This window comes from Apteryx rowi, unplaced genomic scaffold (assembly GCF_003343035.1).
Source record: "Apteryx rowi isolate R43461 unplaced genomic scaffold, aptRow1 scaffold_8, whole genome shotgun sequence".
In the NCBI taxonomy this organism is placed as follows: Eukaryota; Metazoa; Chordata; class Aves; order Apterygiformes; family Apterygidae; genus Apteryx; species Apteryx rowi.
The window spans coordinates 1,664,340-1,682,589 of record NW_020451093.1 but is presented as its reverse complement, the minus strand read 5'-3'; the positions used below and the strand labels follow the sequence as shown (position 1 = coordinate 1,682,589).

At 38.1% G+C, this 18,250-nt stretch overlaps 1 protein-coding gene across 2 annotated transcripts in view; it reads left to right on the top strand.

Annotated features, from left to right (window-relative positions):
- NCKAP5 (NCK associated protein 5) overlaps positions 1-18,250 on the top strand; it is a 366,198-nt gene that overhangs the window by 174,159 nt on the left and 173,789 nt on the right. For both annotated transcript variants that reach the window (XM_026089071.1, XM_026089070.1), the window contains exon 4: positions 1,494-1,627. In XM_026089071.1, the coding sequence (XP_025944856.1) occupies positions 1,494-1,627 (134 nt within the window). The remainder of the gene's footprint in view (positions 1-1,493; positions 1,628-18,250) is intronic.

Genomic DNA, 18,250 nt, shown 5'->3' with positions numbered 1-18,250 from the left:
CATTTAATGGCTTAACACTAAGAAACCTTTGTTCTTTTCTAATGAAACTGTATGTATAATTTCTAGATGCATTTTTGCAGATACGTCATAAAAATGTAGGTCAGCAGTGGAACTACATCCGACAGCCTACAAATCTCATGTACACAGAGATTTTTCAGAGTGGATAGATGCTGTACCTGGTGAAATTTTACAATGGTTTAACCTTTTTTAGTCAACTGACACTGGAACCCCTTCACTGGGGAAGTATAATGTTAATTGCCTTTGTTTATTGATTTGTTTGTTATCTCATTTAAATGCAAAAGGAAAATTTTCACTTAATTTCTGTGTAAGAGTTGTATGGAAAAGGCCATATTATTTTGTTCCAGTAGCACATTTTATAAATTTTCTGTTCTTCCTCTTACTCCTCATAAATCACATGTAGCTACTTTAAAATAGGGTTTTGCTATCATTAGTTACACTTTTATATGACGTTTTAGTATCTGAAACTGAAGTAAAAGAACCACTAAAGATTGGCCCATGACATGTGTTGATTTACCTAGGTAGCACAGTATGTCGTGGGTGGGGTGTTTTGGTCCTATGTTTCAAGAATTAATGACAGCCATATTCTATTTGCCTTTGAGAGCTATGAGGAAAATTAATGACATTTTAATTTCTCTTGCATTTACTTGCCTGGGTGCCCCATTTTTAAAAACCATATTCTTTGTCGTAGTATTTTAGGAAAGAGACTGCCTTGCTGATGGGAATCCTGCCCCCCAACCAAAACCAGAAATGCAGTGGCTGTGGAGTCATGGCCTTGTCTGTTCATGAGACGGAGCCATTAAGGAATGGGGGATAAGTTGTCCTCTTGAATAATAAAAATTCACCTGTTTCAGGCTTCTAGTGTATTATCAAGAAATATTAAAATTGCTGACATCTCAAATATGACTTCTAGAAGTTATTTCGAGTGGAGGTGAAGGAAAAAGAGAGCTTATGAAGAGGAGGAGAGTTGTTTGTTTCTAAATAGCGGTTATGCTAATTTCGGTGGGTCTGAGCCAAATAAGAGTCGCGCAAGGTAATGGGGATATTTTACAGCAATCTGCCAAGCTACAGGTTGAGACCCCACCAAATCAAAATCTGCTGTTTCTTTTTTGCAATAATCTGCAATAGCATTAATAAACCGGAGAGGAAAAATGAGAGGGGGAAAACCAGGATTTTTTCACTGTATTATGTTTGCATGGATTATTAAACTGTAGAAAAAGTAGAGGTTCTTTGGCTTGGAGTAAACATTATGTTTACCTGTAGGGAATAACTCTGTGCTATCAGGTGACAAAACTGGAAGACCTTCCATCTCTGGTTTATTATTCTATGTAGTATTACCGTACAAAAATGATGGGACTAAATAGTTCGGGTAATTATTTTGATTGCTTAATGTTTTTTCCCAAACTTAATATAAAATTTATCCTAAAAGGATGTTTTACATCTGCAGTTAATGAATAACCTTTATGATCTTTCAGCGTGAGAAGCTGATACATGAGTTGGAGGAAGAAAGACATTTAAGACTTGAGAGTGAAAAGAGATTACGGGAAGTAACGCTGGAGTCGGAGCGTAGCAGAGCTCAGATGCGTGGGCTGCAAGAACAGTTTTCCAGGTATGTTGCATGAGTAAACTATGTTCAACATACAGAAAGAATATGCTTTTGATAACCTGGATGGATGGAATCTAAGGCAAAAAGCGATCCCTCTGAAATTCTGTAAACACAATAAGTGTTTGGCTAAGTGGCTGATATCATCCTGTAAAACATAAGAGGCTTAATTCTATATAACAATGTAAAAATTTCATTTCTAGAGACTTTTGTATTTGTAAGAATTTCCAGTAATTTTCCACAGAAGTACAGAGCTTCATGCTTCTCAAGAAGTGCATGCCATTGAGGAATCACTGTTTGTTTGCTTGTTTTTAATTATTTGAAGTGCTGGAAGAAAAGCTGTTGTCTTTACAGCTGAGAGTAATGTCTCTATTAACTACTAAGAATGGGTTTGATCAGTCTAAATAATTGAAAAAAAATACAGTGCCTTTTACCTGCTAGGTCACCATCCGGCTTGGACGTGTTTAGGGTCTCTTTCTGCATTGACTTGAACAGAAGTTTGTGCTGGAACATAGCTCCACTTACAAGAAAACCATCTTAGAACTGGGGATTTAAGACAAACTCTTCATATAACCACAATAAGGATTGCAGTGCTTTATTGTTTTTGTGATGCACAATGAGATCATCGAATAGAATCTTTTTTATTGTTTTATCATGTGAACAGAAAATAAAACAATCAAAAGAGAATCAAAAGAGATGATGGAATTTTATGTTGTTTATTTTCCATCAAGATTAGGTATTAACTCATTCCTTTAGGMCCCCAAATGTTTGAAAAGCTCAAGTTCAGCTTTTAAATGATGAAAACAGGCTGTGGGGCAGGATTTTCCTTTGATTGTTTGTGAGTGTGTGTAGATGAGGGGGAGTTAGGGTTTTCTGTGTTTTTTTTTGCTCAGTGTCTGCCATGATGCACCTCTGATTTATGATTGGGTTTCTAGGCAACGCTGAAAAAGCATTTAATAATAATAACAAAATTTGATCTGATTTGTTGTTTTGTTCTTGGAAAATTTCCATTAATGCTTTTAAGATTATTTTTTAAACAAAGTTTTCAAAGAAGTCTGAAATTCTTTCCTCTAAAAATCCTGAAGATATTTCATCCTTAATTTTCTTCCTTTTTGATTTTTGTTCTTGTTTTATCATCTTTGATTTCAATTTTTACTTRTTCTGTTGAGGTCCCCTGAATGATACACACACACACTTAAAACCACTCCATGAATATTCTTTATTGAAATATTTTGCTCTATTGTATATTAATCTTTATTTATGGAAGAATTTCTTGAGGTCCTTGTTTTAGAACAGTAATTCTTGTTGCAATAACTAGAAGCCTTCACAATGTTTAAGCTGATGCAGCCCTGGTTTAAAGAAAAGAGAATGTGAGGGGAAAACAAACAGTCTCAGCAGAAATGTATCCAGTAACTTGGTAAAATTTTAAGGGCTGCATGTGCAGATCTTTTCAGCATAACCTTTTGTTATCCCTGTAAAATTGTGGTAGTCTGATTCAGTTCAACAGTATTTCCAAAAGAGTGACTATGCTATTAGTTAGTATCCGTGAAGTCCACTCTCTACAAATTAATCCATTTTTTTCTTCCGTTATTTGCAATCTAGGTCYCTCTAAAATAATTCTATCAAGAAGCAGAGAGATGCAAGTTCTTTGGTTAAAGCTGTTTGTCTCCTTATTTTTGTGCCTGTGATTTATATAAAGGTGAAACAATCTGAATCACTGTTAGGTGCTTTTTAAGACTGTCTGCACATTAGCTACAGTGAGGAAAGACAAACTTAAATATCTCTTTTCACTAATGGCACCTGAGTTTGACCCCGTTATTGCCAATGACACAAACTCCCTTTGGCTCCATTAGTGTGTAGACCAGATGCTAGGAAGAGAATGCAGCACTTACATGATATAAAAGCAAATGAAGTATTAGCTCTGTCATGATGAATATTACAGATTCTTTTTTCTTATGTTTAGTACGATATTACAGCATTAGCATACAAAACCAGACTTTTTCCCTAAACAAGTGTATTTTTCTCACTGTGTGAAATAGCAGATAATGAAACTGGCAGCTGGAGATCCTGTGCTGCTGAGAGACTGTGTGCTTGAAGGGCTTGAGCCTTTTTTTTTTCCAATTTGGAGAACAATTAAATGGGACAGGAGAGGTGGTGATGGGAGGAGATGTTAAAATAAAGCAAACTGAAAGTACTTTGGAAGAAGATGGCTAGGAAATAATTCTCTGGGCCCAAATATTCTGCCTTTCAGAAGTACTAAATAGGTAGAAGACTAAAGTATGAACATACATTATAGCATAAATCTTTTAAATCTGCGTAGTCCCTGAATGGAGTTGATTTACGTGCTGTCATTCYTGCACATGCATGCAGTGCAGTAGGTTAAACAGTAATTTGGAGCATGTTTCTTTCTATCTCAAACTATTTTCTCCACATCTTTGAAGGAACGAAACATAATAGTGTGTGGAAAGCTCTAACCTGGCCTTTTGTAATCGGGGAGGAAAGCTGTCTGTTCGTATCTGAAGTTGTGTGAAAACTTTATCATATAAGCATATAGTTTGAGTTTGAAGACTTCAGAAGGCAAGCTTTTTTTTTTTGATGTTTATTTTTTTATTGATTGATGTTTCTGTTCTTACCAAGTAAGCAATATTCCAGGCTAAGACTCTGAAATAAATCGAAGTCCTCTTTCTTAACATCTGTATAAATCTGTCAGAGCCTTAAAATGACACAGTGGCTAGTTTGATAAATACGTGACAGTTACTGTAGAAGGAGATGGAGCTTTTAAAACCAAACCTTTTCCTGAATTGTATCGTGGTGTATCCGTGTAGATGCAAGTTTGTTTTTTATTTTTATTGGGGTAATTGTGTTTAAGGTGTGGAGGATCCTTCAGGGAAACGATTTAATGCTGAAGCTGGATTTTTGCATTGTAGTCAGATGCAGTTATGCTTGCATTGCCTTAGCGTAATCTCACCTTGGGGTGAAATCCTTCACGTTCCCTCTCTCAAAACCGCTGAGATCTGTTGCTTTTCTGCAGCTGTTCTGTTAGGTTCTGTAAGGCTTTTTTGGCATGACAATGTATAGTGCATAAAGACTAACCCTGTAAATACCTATCAGCCCAGTTTCTTCTAAGACAGTGTCATGCAGTTTGTCTTCCTCGTTTTGACTGTTGGCAGCTCTCAGGTCTATACTGGAAGGTCACCATTTAGTTCAGTATTGTGCTTGCTGCCTCTTTGGCTAGCTGTGGAAAAAATTGGGCTAACCCATGTTGTGTTTTGTTTTTGTTTTTTCTTTTTAATCAGTTGTCTTTTTTGATTATTCATTGTTTAATATTAGTTTGTCCTTGGATGACTTCTTTCTGGGCATGAGAGAAGAATATGCAACCTCTGTATCTCATGTGTCTCCTTCTTCTTGGTTTCAGCTGCACTTTGTCTAGTAAATTCAGCATCTTCCTACAACAATATGTACAGAAATGCAACAACACCCCCTGAAGCAGTAGGTGTGATTTATACTGTCACTCCAAAAAGCACACTAATATACACAATATAGATTGATTACATTTCTCTTCTGTACATCAGTAAGCAATACAAATTGTTGCTCGTTGAGTGCATACAGTGCACGTGACTCCAAACTGGCATTAAATGTTAAAGCAGTAATGGAAGTAGCTTTGGTTTAAGTTATTTTGATCACTATTTTGGTTGAAATGAAACAAGCTCAATGAAACACACTATTGTAAGGTGTGTCTGTAAGGAGTAATTGAGGATGCTAGTGTCAACTCTTTAAAATCCCCTTTGTGTAAATTTCAAAAATTCTTCAGTTAAGATGACGTTATTTATAGGTATCTATGTCTATGCCTGGAAAACTGTCTCAGGCCTTCAAGAATGCATGTTATCGGAAAAGTAGGAAATGGTCCTTGTTTGATCCATCAGGGTCCTGCAGGTGGAATAGGTGTAATTCCTGTTAGATGGTATTTCAGCATTCCCCTCTCATCACTATTGACCGCAGGGTGTAGCCTGTCGCTTCTGACCAAGGGAACGTGACTACTACAAATCTGATAACGCCTTGCCTACAACGACCGTGTCTCCCTTCATTTAAGCACACACTACTTGGTTTTCTCCAAGTACCGTTAATTCTTCCTGCTATCTTCTGCCTTGTCTTCAGATGAGCGGAATTGAGAACTGTTTTCTTAGCAGTTGTTATAAAGAAATCTTTCACATTTCCAGCATTGTCACTTCTGCCTGACCTAGAGGCCGGCTTGGTCTTCAGAGAGGCCTTACTGCTGTGGCCGACAGCCCGTGTGCAGCAGAAACCGCGTCTCCATAGCCTATGTATAAACCTGGAGGACACCTCTGTAGCCCCTGTGGTGGGTCACTTTGTCTAACGTCCCTTAAATGCCAATTTAAACCATTCATAACATTTTAATCTAGTCTCTGGGAAGATTAAAATGCTCTCTTGGCAGCCAGCGATGGCATAACTTGATTCCTGCTTATAGTTTGTCAGGGACGAGTGTAATACGATGTAGGAACTCACTCCCTGTGCCTGAGAAAGATTGTGGAGGGAGCAGTCTACAGTTTTCCTCTACTCTTTTGTATAGGTCTGCAGAAATCTCTTATCCTCCCTGCGTGGCCTGAAAGTAGGGTTATTGGGGGAGGCAGGTTGTCACAACGATAGAGTTTATATCAAAGGCTGACCTTCTCAGGCTGCCCTATGTTTCAGATACGTCCAGATTTTATTACACGTGGCTGTGTTACGTGCACRTCTCACTTGCCCACTGCCTTCCTGCTCTGCTTCTGACTGTAAGAAACTGTTGTTGAAACATGTTGGTGACCTGGGTCTGACGGTCCTGGGAGGCCTCGTACACCGCGAGGTGGGACTGATGTCTGGGTTCGCAGGCACCTGTCCCGAAGTCATTTTTTTCGGTACACGGGGCAGAGTGCCTTCCCTGGAGGGCTCCTTAACCATGGCCAGACTTGCTGAGTCTCGGGAAGTGGCGTGAGTACCATTTTACTAGGGCTTTAACCTAATGATCAGGTTGTCCTTCCTCACTGTGGATTAGAATTGAAAGAGTAAAGGGATGAAGCTTCATACCTGTTTTAGGTGTGAATACTGTAGTTTTTAAATAACACATTGTTTGAAGATAGTTCTTGTGTATGTACCCTCAGTTTCCTTCAAAAACTAGCATTCTGATTCTGATGTTAGAGAACCAGCTGACTGAAATGTAGGTATTTTCATATCAAAGTTGAGAAGGAACAAAAGCAATGAGGTCAAAAGGACTGCAGAGGGCTGAAGAACCGGAGGAAACTCAAAGCACAGAAGTCATGCAAGGGACAGAAGTTATAACAGGCTAGTGTGCGTGACGTATATTGACTTACGTAATGCTAGTGAGTCAGGTGGCGACCTTTCACGGCATCTTAGTTGCTCTGAAAGCTTTATTTTTTTTTTAACGGGGAAATACGTAATTTGTATCTTCCACAGACAAAAGCATAGTTTTCTGTGTACTCGGAAAATCCCAGGTTGGGTTTTTATGTGTGTACACACTGACAGTATGCATCGTGCTTGTGTTTCTGGGAGGTGGCACCTACTACTGATTTATCAGAGCATGAAGTGGTACTTTGCTCCCCCTTGTCTCTTAGCTAGCACTAAATTGTAATAGGATATAGTGGTGTTTGTGAGTTTTTTGTTTGTTTGTTTTTGTTTTTGTTTTGCACAATTGTAATAGGTTAGCACCTAAGAAGTACTAGGTTACAGTGTAATTCTTTGGTTTACCTTTCCTGTAACACATGCCAAAGACATGCCAAAGATAAAAACAGTATGTCAAAACTTGTACCACGATTCCATAGTAGGTTACCAGTGCCCATACAGTGGTCCACGCACAGCATATAACCCCCTCCATACATTACTTTTTTGTGATAGCAAGGTGGTCTGAAGGAAGCTCATGGAAGCGTGTTTCAGTAATAGCTGGTGCTCAAGACCAAGGGCAGGGATTGCTGTGCAGAGCAGTGGTTGGGTTGGCAGGCTCTTCTATGTCAGGAGACAGTAAAAACCTCATTTTGATGAAATTTGAATAATTCCCTGTTACTCCCTTTTAAAGAGATTGAGGCTCTTGTTTGGTGTTTACATACTGTGAAATCCTGTACCTGTCAAAGTTCAAGGCTCTGTGCATTTTTATTTTGCACAATAACAGGTATATTGTTGTTGGTATTTCTAGCTATAGATCATTCTCCATTGTAAAACATGTTTATGTTCATGAAAGAAAAGCACTGGTATAGGAGCTAAGTACTATTACTGTGTGCTGTTGCCACCTACCTATGTGCTGTGCAGTCATGTATGGTAAGATGTTTTCAAGGTAAATAGGACTGGTAGTTGTCAAGAGAACTTCTGTTACTTATCACTGGTTTACTGTTCTTATTGATGTATTTTTAAAATTGCATTGTAACGTGCAAAATACAAGTACTGACTGTTTCTTTCCTGTGGCACTTGTCATAGTTTGGTTTCTTTTGAACTTGTGAGAGCAGGAAAGTCATGTGTGCTACAGATGCATAGTTCTGCAATTCCTTGATGCCATATAAAGTAAAGAAACTATTCAAGCTCAACACATTCCTTTACATCTTTAATAAAAAGATCCCTTTGTTAGACATGATAGATACCTTAATCCCAAGGACTTCAATAAGATGAGCACAAAATGATTTGTTTTCCTTACTTTTACTTTTTCCCTTAAGTCAAGTCATTTGATATTAATTAGGTGTGGTCTAAGAGAATAACATTTTTTAAAACGTTTTATTTTAACATCATATTCTAAATTCTGAGCCATTAGTCAGGAAAGAACCTGCCCATGTTTGCACTGGAAGCTCATCATCATTTTTCTTTTTATTCATCGTTTGCCTTGATGCCTCCATGCATTGGTACCCTGTATGTGAAAGACCAAACTGCTTAATGCTTACGTTGTTTTTTTATTTGAAAGCATGATATGTATCTATATATACACATATAACTAAGGCATTTTTGCAAAGATTGTAAAAGGGTGAAAAATCATTTTAAACAGAGAAGCATGTAGAAGGCAAAGGCCTACTCTTTACTAGGATAGAGGGGCATATAATAGATGAGAAAGCAGGAATGCTTAACAGTTGTTCTGTCTTAGTCTTCCCTAAAGGAAAATAATGGGGTACATATTCCAATAAAAGTTGACAGGGATAATTTGAGATCACAAGAAAGAAAAGTGGAAGCAAGCAGGTTAAAGAATTAAGATAACTTAAGTAGATTCAGTTGAGTTAGGATTTCATGATAGTCCTCAAAGGCACCAGCTGAAGCAGTCAAACCACCACTGACCATTATATGTACAGGCAGTCTAAAGAATAAGTGTCATCCCAAAGGAGTGCTATTTACTTATATATGACTAAGAAATTGGGCACAGAAGATTACAGACCAATTTGCCATTTWAAAAAATCAGATAAGGTTCCACAATATTCTTCACAAAGAAAACTAAACAAGTATGGTCCCAAAGTGACTACTGTGCCGACTGATATATCATAGGTATCTCTTGTCATGCGGCAGAGCCACTCAGACTAAACTGGAATTTTTGGCATGATTTCTGCAAAGTAATTCAGTAGGGATTTAAAACCTCAAATCTATGTCCTAAATATCGTTCCGGAAGRAGGCTGGAAGATAACCTTAAGAAATCTATATATGAGCATCTGAAGGAGAGTTCCCTACATTTTCTGAAAGGTAAGAAATGATGAATTCTTTTTAAAATGCGCTGTGTATTAAAAGCCAGGTGAGTGATTCTTGCTGGAGATAATAATTTGATCTGTTTAGCTCTGGCTAGGTGTCATAGTATGGTTTTATAGCTTAGACAGAAACTACACCCATCATTCTCCCAGACTGTCTTTTCTCCGTCTCAGTGGTGGGGAAGTGGGGCAGGCCRTGTCAAGCTCAGTGGCATGAAACTGCCACCTGTGGGCTAAGGCCAGCTCAGATCACAGTGTGCTGTTGTGTAATTTTGGTTATCTGCTGGATTGTGCTTCTGTGCGTTTCATGAAACTTCTTGGAACAGCTCCTGTTGAGGAATAAAGACAAGTTGTCATTGCTAAAAAATCTATAGCGCTGTCTAGACTTTTATTATTCTTTGCTGAGAACGTTTTAGAAGCAACTTGTTTTTTTAGGTATGATTGAGGAAAAACTATGAAACAGCAGAGAAAATAAGATACGAAAAATAAGACCTAGAAGGAGAGTTAGGAGGAATGAGTATGAAGCTGAAGATGACAGAGAAGAGCCACAGTCATGTGTAAACATTTGTATTAAAGGATGTTATAGATAGTAATTCTCAATACTAAAAGAATAAAAGATTGTAGCTAGTGGGATTAACCTTATCTTCAATTAACTGCTAATTATATTAGTAGAAAGAATAAACAGCTGTGGGAGTGACTTGAGTTTAAATATAAAAACATAGGCATATAGTGGGAAAATAACACAAGGGAAATCGTGTTTGGTTGCCAGAGTTCCAGTAAGCAGATTATGAGAAACTTTTCTAGGAAGACTTTTTATTAAGTATAATGTGCTTTGAGAAGAATTGCCATGTTTGACAATGCTCCATGGTGTGTTTCATGGCATACTTGTGAATTTAGGACATGGCTAGAATCAGAGGCTACATCCTTAGTAGCAACTTCAGATGGTTTGCTTTTGGGAAAGCTTTTTCTTGATGAAAAATCAGTGATATTCCCATGTTCTGAGATATGAGGGATTCCCTTACTTGACCCATTAGGGACTCCTTCCAACCCAAAGTATTTGAATAACTTACAATAATGTTTTGCAGAAAAGATAATACAGTAATAGTCGATATATTTAAAGGTGACAAGCTTCTGTCTAGATTGCAGTCATAAAACTGGAAATCACTTTTGTATATGTTTTAAAAGTTCACATACACTTTAAAAATATTAAAATGGATGATTGCCTTCATTGAATTCTGTCAATTCTGTATACTGTCTGTTTCCTTGTTAATGGACTTTACTGTTGACATGCTTTGAAGGACTATTTGATACAGAAATGGCTCTAAATAATTTGAAAATTCTTAAGTTTCTAGAGAAGAAGGCCTCTCATATAACTAAGTGCTTTTTAAAAATGCCAGTAATTCTTTCTGCCATCTTTCCTACCCAAGTAAATAAAAGTGAGTTTTCTTTTTAATTTTGGGGAATCTACAACAGGATAAAAATCTTCCACCATTTACATTATTCAGCATATAAGAGCCAGATCTATCCTCCTGTCGAAGCTGAACATAGGAAAATTTCCTGCTTCAGATTTAAATGTGTGCCTCTGTCCTTTTAAAAGATTATCTTCATTTCCTAACATCTGTATCACAAAAGAATATTAAAAAGGAAATGGGAGGAATACCTCTGAGAGAAAGACAATGTGGTGATAAAGATCTCGAATCCTTGCAATGGAACTTATTACCGAGAGTCGCCTTTGAAACGGCATTGTCACTTACCTTTTTGAATCCAGTGATATAAAGAGATCTGTCTAAATGGAAATTTTGTCCAGTAAAATGATTAGAGAAATTAAACTTGGATAAGGAGAACAGAGGAGGAGAAGGCTGGCGGAGAATAGATGTTACTTTAGGGGCTGTCACAAGGAATCTGTGATAAGTTTAAAGGGCATCTTTTCCAAAGCATCAGTCTGCTTTAAGCTATCGGCTTGTCTCCCAGGGATGTTTTCTGCACCAACACAATGACTCGGTCTTTCTTTAAAGTCTTCGGCTATCCCAGTAGTCTTCTACAATGGTAGCTCTCATTAATTTACCTCCTTCCTAGAAGGGGAGAGGGTAGGAAATGGGAATGACAAGCATGTTTGGAAACCTCCATGGCACGTGCCTTTCACAGCTGGCGATTGGACTTGCCCTTGTCCCAACCGGTCCTTGGGCTACCCACGCTCCAAGGCTCCCTTCTTGAAAGCAAACAGTTCCCTTGGCTGGTAAAAGACATACGTCTTAAAAATCAATAAGTATAATGCTAGTAAAGACTGACCTTCTAATTGTGTGGTTAGATTGAAGTTCACTACCCAGATAATGTGGATTTATCCTATTTTAATATATTGATCATATCACACTTGTGGTCTCTTGTCTCAGATGATTATAAACCTATATTTAACTGCTGCAACTGCTGTGCAATTTGCTGGTTATAGACTGTGTCTTTTTACTAATGAGGCAGATGGAAACATGTAAGTTTATGATCAGAATTTTTGTTGTTGTTGTTTTTTGTTAGAGGTGGCTAGAGGTGGCTTGAATTAATAACTTTCCTGTCCTATAAAACTTGTGTTATAAACTGTAAATGTATCATTAATGATCAGTTGTGTATATTCAGATTGATGGTTGTAGGTACAGAGCAGATTAAATCATGACGGAATATTATGATTAAAAAGCTGACATAAAACTAAATGAACTTGATAGTGGTGCTTTTTTTATGAACATGGTTGGAATCTTCAAAGACRTTAGTCAGCTCAGCCTAAATTTTACATTGACAATTTTACAACAAATTAAAAAAGGGAAGCCTACAGTCCCTTTCTAATTGCAAGCAGGTAAAAACCTGATCCAAAAAAGTGCTGAAACTTTTTAAGATAGTGGTATGCCTTCTGCTCTCATTAAAGTCAAAAGGAAAGGAGTGCTTTAAGAACTGCTGGAGGTTGGTGCCCTAAGTAGTACAGATATGCAGATTTGTGGTCCAGGGGATAAGAACATGAAATCCAGAATGTTTTCTCTCTGAGTAGAATAATTGGTGAATCCTTGGTCTTGTCTAGATCTTGAAACAAAGTTATCTATTACTCGTGTATTAAACAGGGATGAGCAAACAGCTTTCACTAGCAAACTCTAAAAAAAGGAAGGGCACAGGCAACATAAAATAGTAGGGAAGCATGCCCAAGGATGGGCCCAAATTGATGTTGCCTATTCCATCCAGTGGTGGGTGCTATGGATTGGGTTTTTGCTCTTAAAGTCAGCTAGAAACCACTATATAATTGTATCTTTACTCACATTTTGCATAGCTGGCTTTGTAATGTGGTATGCAAGTAAAGAGCTGATCTTTAAATGTGACCAACACGTAATTTGTGAATATAATCAGTTTATCATCTTGCTCTGTGTAACGTCTTAAGTTGCTACAATAACTAAAGGAAATAGAATAATTTATCTGCCTGGCTTGAGGTGGTAATATATTTTTTCAACCTACTAGCAATTTGTAGCCTGCATAGATTGGATTGTTTCACAGGAGAATTATTATGGTAATTTAAATTTTATCTTAGAACTTGTAATTATTCCACCGTATTGTTCCAATGTAATGGGCTATGCAGCCGCTCATTTGTTGTCAATGCTCAAAATTGGACAGCGCAACTTAAAAATTTAGCTTTAATCTTTTTCTCCTATCAAAATGTTTTGGGTGTGTGTTTTCCCCTATGAGCACATTTCAAATATGATTATTCAAAGCTGCAGCAAATATATTTAAGGCTGAAAAGCCATTAGGTGCAAACTGTCTTTTCAGACTTTTGCTTCTTAAAGCACATGAGAAACTTTAGGAGAGAAGGATTGGATTTGCTTTTCTTATATAGACATTGTTGCTTACGGGCAAAATTCTTCTAATTAGTCATCTCTTACGCTGATATTCCATTTGGCTAGATACCCTGTAGATGTATCTTCAGGGATTTATGCCCTGAAGATGTAAAAAGTTTCTTTCAGCTCCATGGCTGCTGGTTGTTCATTTTCCTGTCATGGATGTTGCTTGGAGGATAGTTGTTTTTAGTCCATCAGCAGTAGGAAGGACAGCTCCGAGGTTCTTACTCAGTCCTATCTGAGGGAAAGTCTCAAGATGCTTGCTCAGTTTTGATCTGGACCTCGCTGAAGGGTCCCCCCAGAAGGAATGGACATTTCCCTTCTTAAGGATGAGAAAAGCATCAAAGGACAAATGCTGCAGTTTTAAGTCATCTGACATGCTTCAAACTATTCAASTAGATACGGAAAATTGGTGACTAGATCCTCACCAAATACCAAAAGATGCTAGGTGACTAGACTAAGTAACAGGATGATGAGAGTTGATTTTATCTGGCATGCTGCAGGAGTGGACCTAAGTAATTACCATGGGCTTTGCCCCTGGATTTGGTGATAGGAGTGCTGTGGTAAGGAATACAAGGCTTAACCGTATGTGGTTTATTGCTTAAGTTCCCTTGATATTTTTTGCAGTGACATTAAACACTTTGCAGTTGGTTGTAACATGGTTGTAATACCTAACTCCATAGGGATTCTGCTGCATTTCCATAACAGTTCCTGACTACTATTGCAGACAGCTTTTATTGTAAAAGATTGCCAAAAATCTTAATGTGATTATCTTTGGTAACAATATTTTGTATGCTTCAGTTTGCAGACATTGTAAAACATATAGATTGGTATGAATGTTTCAGTGTAACGAGGTTTTAATTCCATTTGTAGTGCCTGCTCTGTAATCTCAAACCTTACAGTGTTAACCTTTAGTACAATTCTGTATTAAATTGCATTAATAAAATATATATTTCAGAAAGCATCCGTTATCCTCCAGACATGCTCTATAATAGCTATCAATAGGTTATTCCCGAAAATATTGCCTTGAGGATATCACTAGTTGTGTTGCCTAAAACAGTGAGCTRTTCCTGGGGCAATCAGATAACTGAGGATATGCTGGGAAAGGATAAAGAGAAGCTACAAACCATGTTCAGAACAAATCACATCATAGACCACACTGTTTTATTTTTTGATAACTATGCTTAATTTACACCTTGAGTAAGATTTTTCTTTTGCATCATTTTGTTTCATGATAAATGACTGAAACCCAGTTCAATCCCTTTCCTCAAGCCAGGGGTTCTGACTTTTCCTGGTTTTCACCCTATTCCAGATAGATAGCAAAGAAAGGAGTGGCATGCTGGCATGCTGACGGAGAGTTGAGTTTGTCATGGGGAAGATCATTAGGAAGAGACATGGGATGACGAGGTTTAACGCTGCGAGGGAGCAGATTTCTGTAGTCTCTTGGTCGGGCACCAGAGGTTGGGCTACTTTTTAGTGCTTGACATACCTTTCTCTGCAAGTGTTTTTAATCCTCCCTTTTATTATTATTGCTCTGGTGTGTTGGTGGGGTTTAATTGTCCAGTTTTTCCTACCAGTGCACTTCAGGCTTAGCAGAGAGAGTACATCTTGCCATACGGTGTGACTGCACTGGAAATAATCCAAGTAAAGTGCCTATTTTGAAGGAGGTTTTCATTCTCTGAGAGTACAGATTAGATCATTAAGTTGTAGTGCTCTTATCAGTGTTTGCCTGCTGCAGAGTCTATTAATTGAATGATTGTGACATGAGTTGTTACAGCATCTCACCTGATCAGAAGTTAACCTTTTTTCTGTCTTTAAGGTTTCATCCTTAATCCTGAAACCTTTCTAGAAACCCTGAGTTGATTTTGGTTTTGTCTCTGCGCTTCTTTTTGTCTTCACTTGGCAGACTCTCTTGGCCTTCTTTCAGCTTAAACCTGCTAAATGTAAGAAAGCTAATCATGTGTAGAATAATAAAGAAATAACAATAAGCCTCTGTGTGCATTCCTTTTTACTGGAAAAACTAAAAATAAGGGTGAAACTGGAAAATTCTGACCCCGTGCACTGCTTTCTGACAGACAGGTAAAGCAGGGTAAGGCAGGCAGTGTATTACAAAGGCAAGGAGTTGAGGGACTTCAAAATTAAGCCTGTGATTATGGTATGTCAAAGTGGATCTGCGTTAAACAGTGGTCTACAGTGGCGATCCTTCCTTTGGCTTGTCAAATGCAAGCATATCTCAAAATAATATGCATTCTGCTCAAGACAAAGCATTTCTTAACCTTCTCAAGTACTGTAGGTTTGTGCTGCTACTATGCTTGTATTCTCAAATTGGTGGTGGTGGGGGAACAAACAAAACTCTTAAATTCAGGTTTTATGTCTTAATCTCGATCCTTCATAGAGGAAGGAGCTCATTTTGCCGAAGACTGTGAGGTAGTGGATAGTGGGAGAGTACAGTATGTTACACGGGTGTGAATGTACCATAGAACCTCTTAGAGGAAGAATGATGGATACTAAAATTTTTTACAAATATTTGAGTTTCACTGGGCCTATTTGGATTCGTTTCTGAAATATTTGTTTAAGACAAAGTCGGTGTATACAGGGAAGAAAAAATGGGTCACTAGTTTCCTACTTCAGTGAGTTTTCTTACTGTAAAAATACTTGAAATATTCTGTGTTTTGTTCGGCTCTTGTAGTCTTGTACTGAATTGCTGAAACTTACAGTATGGCAAAATAATGAGCAATATTTTCCCATTCCAGACCTAATTGCATATCACTGTGAACTCTCTGTTGCATATTTTGTGACATATGTAGTGTTTATTGCACTGCTATATGTATTTTCTCCATCAGCGTGTTTGTAATGGGACAATTATAGCGGCGACAGCACTACGAAACACATGCATCATGATCCACTGCCATGCCGGCAGGATGAGAAATGTCAGTTGAGGCTGTTGTAAGAGGTTTCCTAATCCTGCTGAATTAAGGAGTGAGATTCTTTCTGAATCATTGGCATCTGGAGTATATAAAAATGTGAAATAACCTTTTATCATTAGGTTGGCACATGTTACTGGAGCAGTATTGGCATTGGCGAAATTCTACTGAAATGAAATACTATGCACTGAGGAAAAACTCGCTACTTCATTATTTTTTCTAGGTTCTTCAGAACCCTTCCCCCCCTGCCAAATTATACTGAGTAGTTAATAACATTTTAAATCAAAAATACACAGGATCTTTGTTTAAAATAATCTGGAATTTTATATATCCATTTTTATATGGGTATTAATATAGTTAAAATACAAAACAGCATGCATGTGTTGAGAAGAATTTGTAATTCATGATATAATCAGGTAATTTAGCTCCCTCTTTGTGTTCTTGACTTGCTGCACTTATTTGACTGATATTTCATGCCCATAAATTCTAGGGTCTGAAGCTGGGCTGATGGGCTTCGTCCCCCACCTTGTGAGAAGCGATCATGGCACATAATCCTGCCATAATCTGCTCACACCTGCTGTAGAGCAGTTGTTTTACCCACCCATCGCTACTGCCAGACTGCTCTGTACTGAACTCCTTTTATCTGGAGGACGTACAATAGTGCCCAGTTTACGCTATTTATTTGTTATTATGCTATTTATTTGTTACTATGTTAGGGTCATTTTATAAGTATATATTGACCGAGCCTGTCCCCACTGAACCTTTGCCCTGAACATGTTTTCTAGGTGGGTCTTACCATTGCCTTGCTCAGGGGCATGAATACTGCCCGGTCCCTGTTGGAGATGCAGGGGTTATTGAATCCCAGGATTGTGTTTACTTTTTTTTTTTTTTTTTTTTGTTTTTTTTTTACTCTAATCTTAAATTTGTAGCGTTTGGACGAACTTCCTTTCGGTACATTGCTTTCATCGACAGTTTGACCCAAGTGCCTGCTTACATCTCAGCGTGCTCCCTCCCTTCTCTGCTTGAACGTCAATACGTGGTGCTGTTCTTGAACTTGTTATTCGGTTACGTGTACGCAGACCTGGTGGCGGAGGAAAGGGCCTGCTAGCTGAGACGCTGGCAGAAGGGACGAAGAGGATGTGATCTCGGAGGGGGAGTCATCATGTCCTCATGTGGCTTTTTAAAAGCTTTTCTCTTTGTATCTGCCTTTCTCTGTCTCTCTTGCTCCTCACCCTTAACTGTCGTACCACTTTTCCACCTTTCTTTCTACACTACAGGCAAGGGATAGCTGGATTAGCTGTTCCTGATGGCATGAAAGAAAGGAGGGTTTTAAGTCCCACTGCTTATTTAAGGGATTTCACAGATAGACCGTATCTGTTACTGCCATCTCCTTGGAGCAGATGATTTTCCTCATATCTAACTTAGTTGCTCACTATTGATGGGAGAAGAATATTGCCAGGAAGTATCGCTGGGACCCTGTAAGAAACACCAAGCTGAGTTTCTGGATGCACCGGTAGTATAATTCTTGCATCCAGAAGAAACAAATCTAGCTGTATCACAAATCAGATTTCTGATGTAACCCCAAATCACTTGCCCTCTCATGTCTAGAGGAAATTAGATGTGAAAAAGTTTTGAGTTCAGGTGTGTGTGTGTGTGGGTGTGTGTGTGTATAAAATTTATACACGTACATAAATATATATATAGTCTACATAAAAGACCGTGTTTCTGCATCTGTGTCTTCTGAGCACCTCTGCTGCAGTCCCAGCAGTCCTTTGCAGTTATGGTGCTCTTTCCACAGTTTTTCTTGAAGGAATGGGGCCGTACTTTGATATATTTGCTTTGTGGTTGCTGTTGTTTAGGGTAGCTAAAAGTCTGGCACGTTGTTAGTTAAAAATATGGTGCTGAGTCGGACGGAGAATCTTAATCTCTTTGAATCTTCAGTCTGTGTCTTACTTTCTCATTTGGAAGGGTTAATCGCCGTGGAACTCGGCGGACTAGATGACAGTCGGGCTCATTCTCCAGATTAAACAATATAAAGGCTGAGAGGTAGGGCTGGATTTAGAAGATGAAGGATTAGGACTGTTTAACTAATTCTTCTGAGGATGTGATTTCATTGCATCTTGCTTA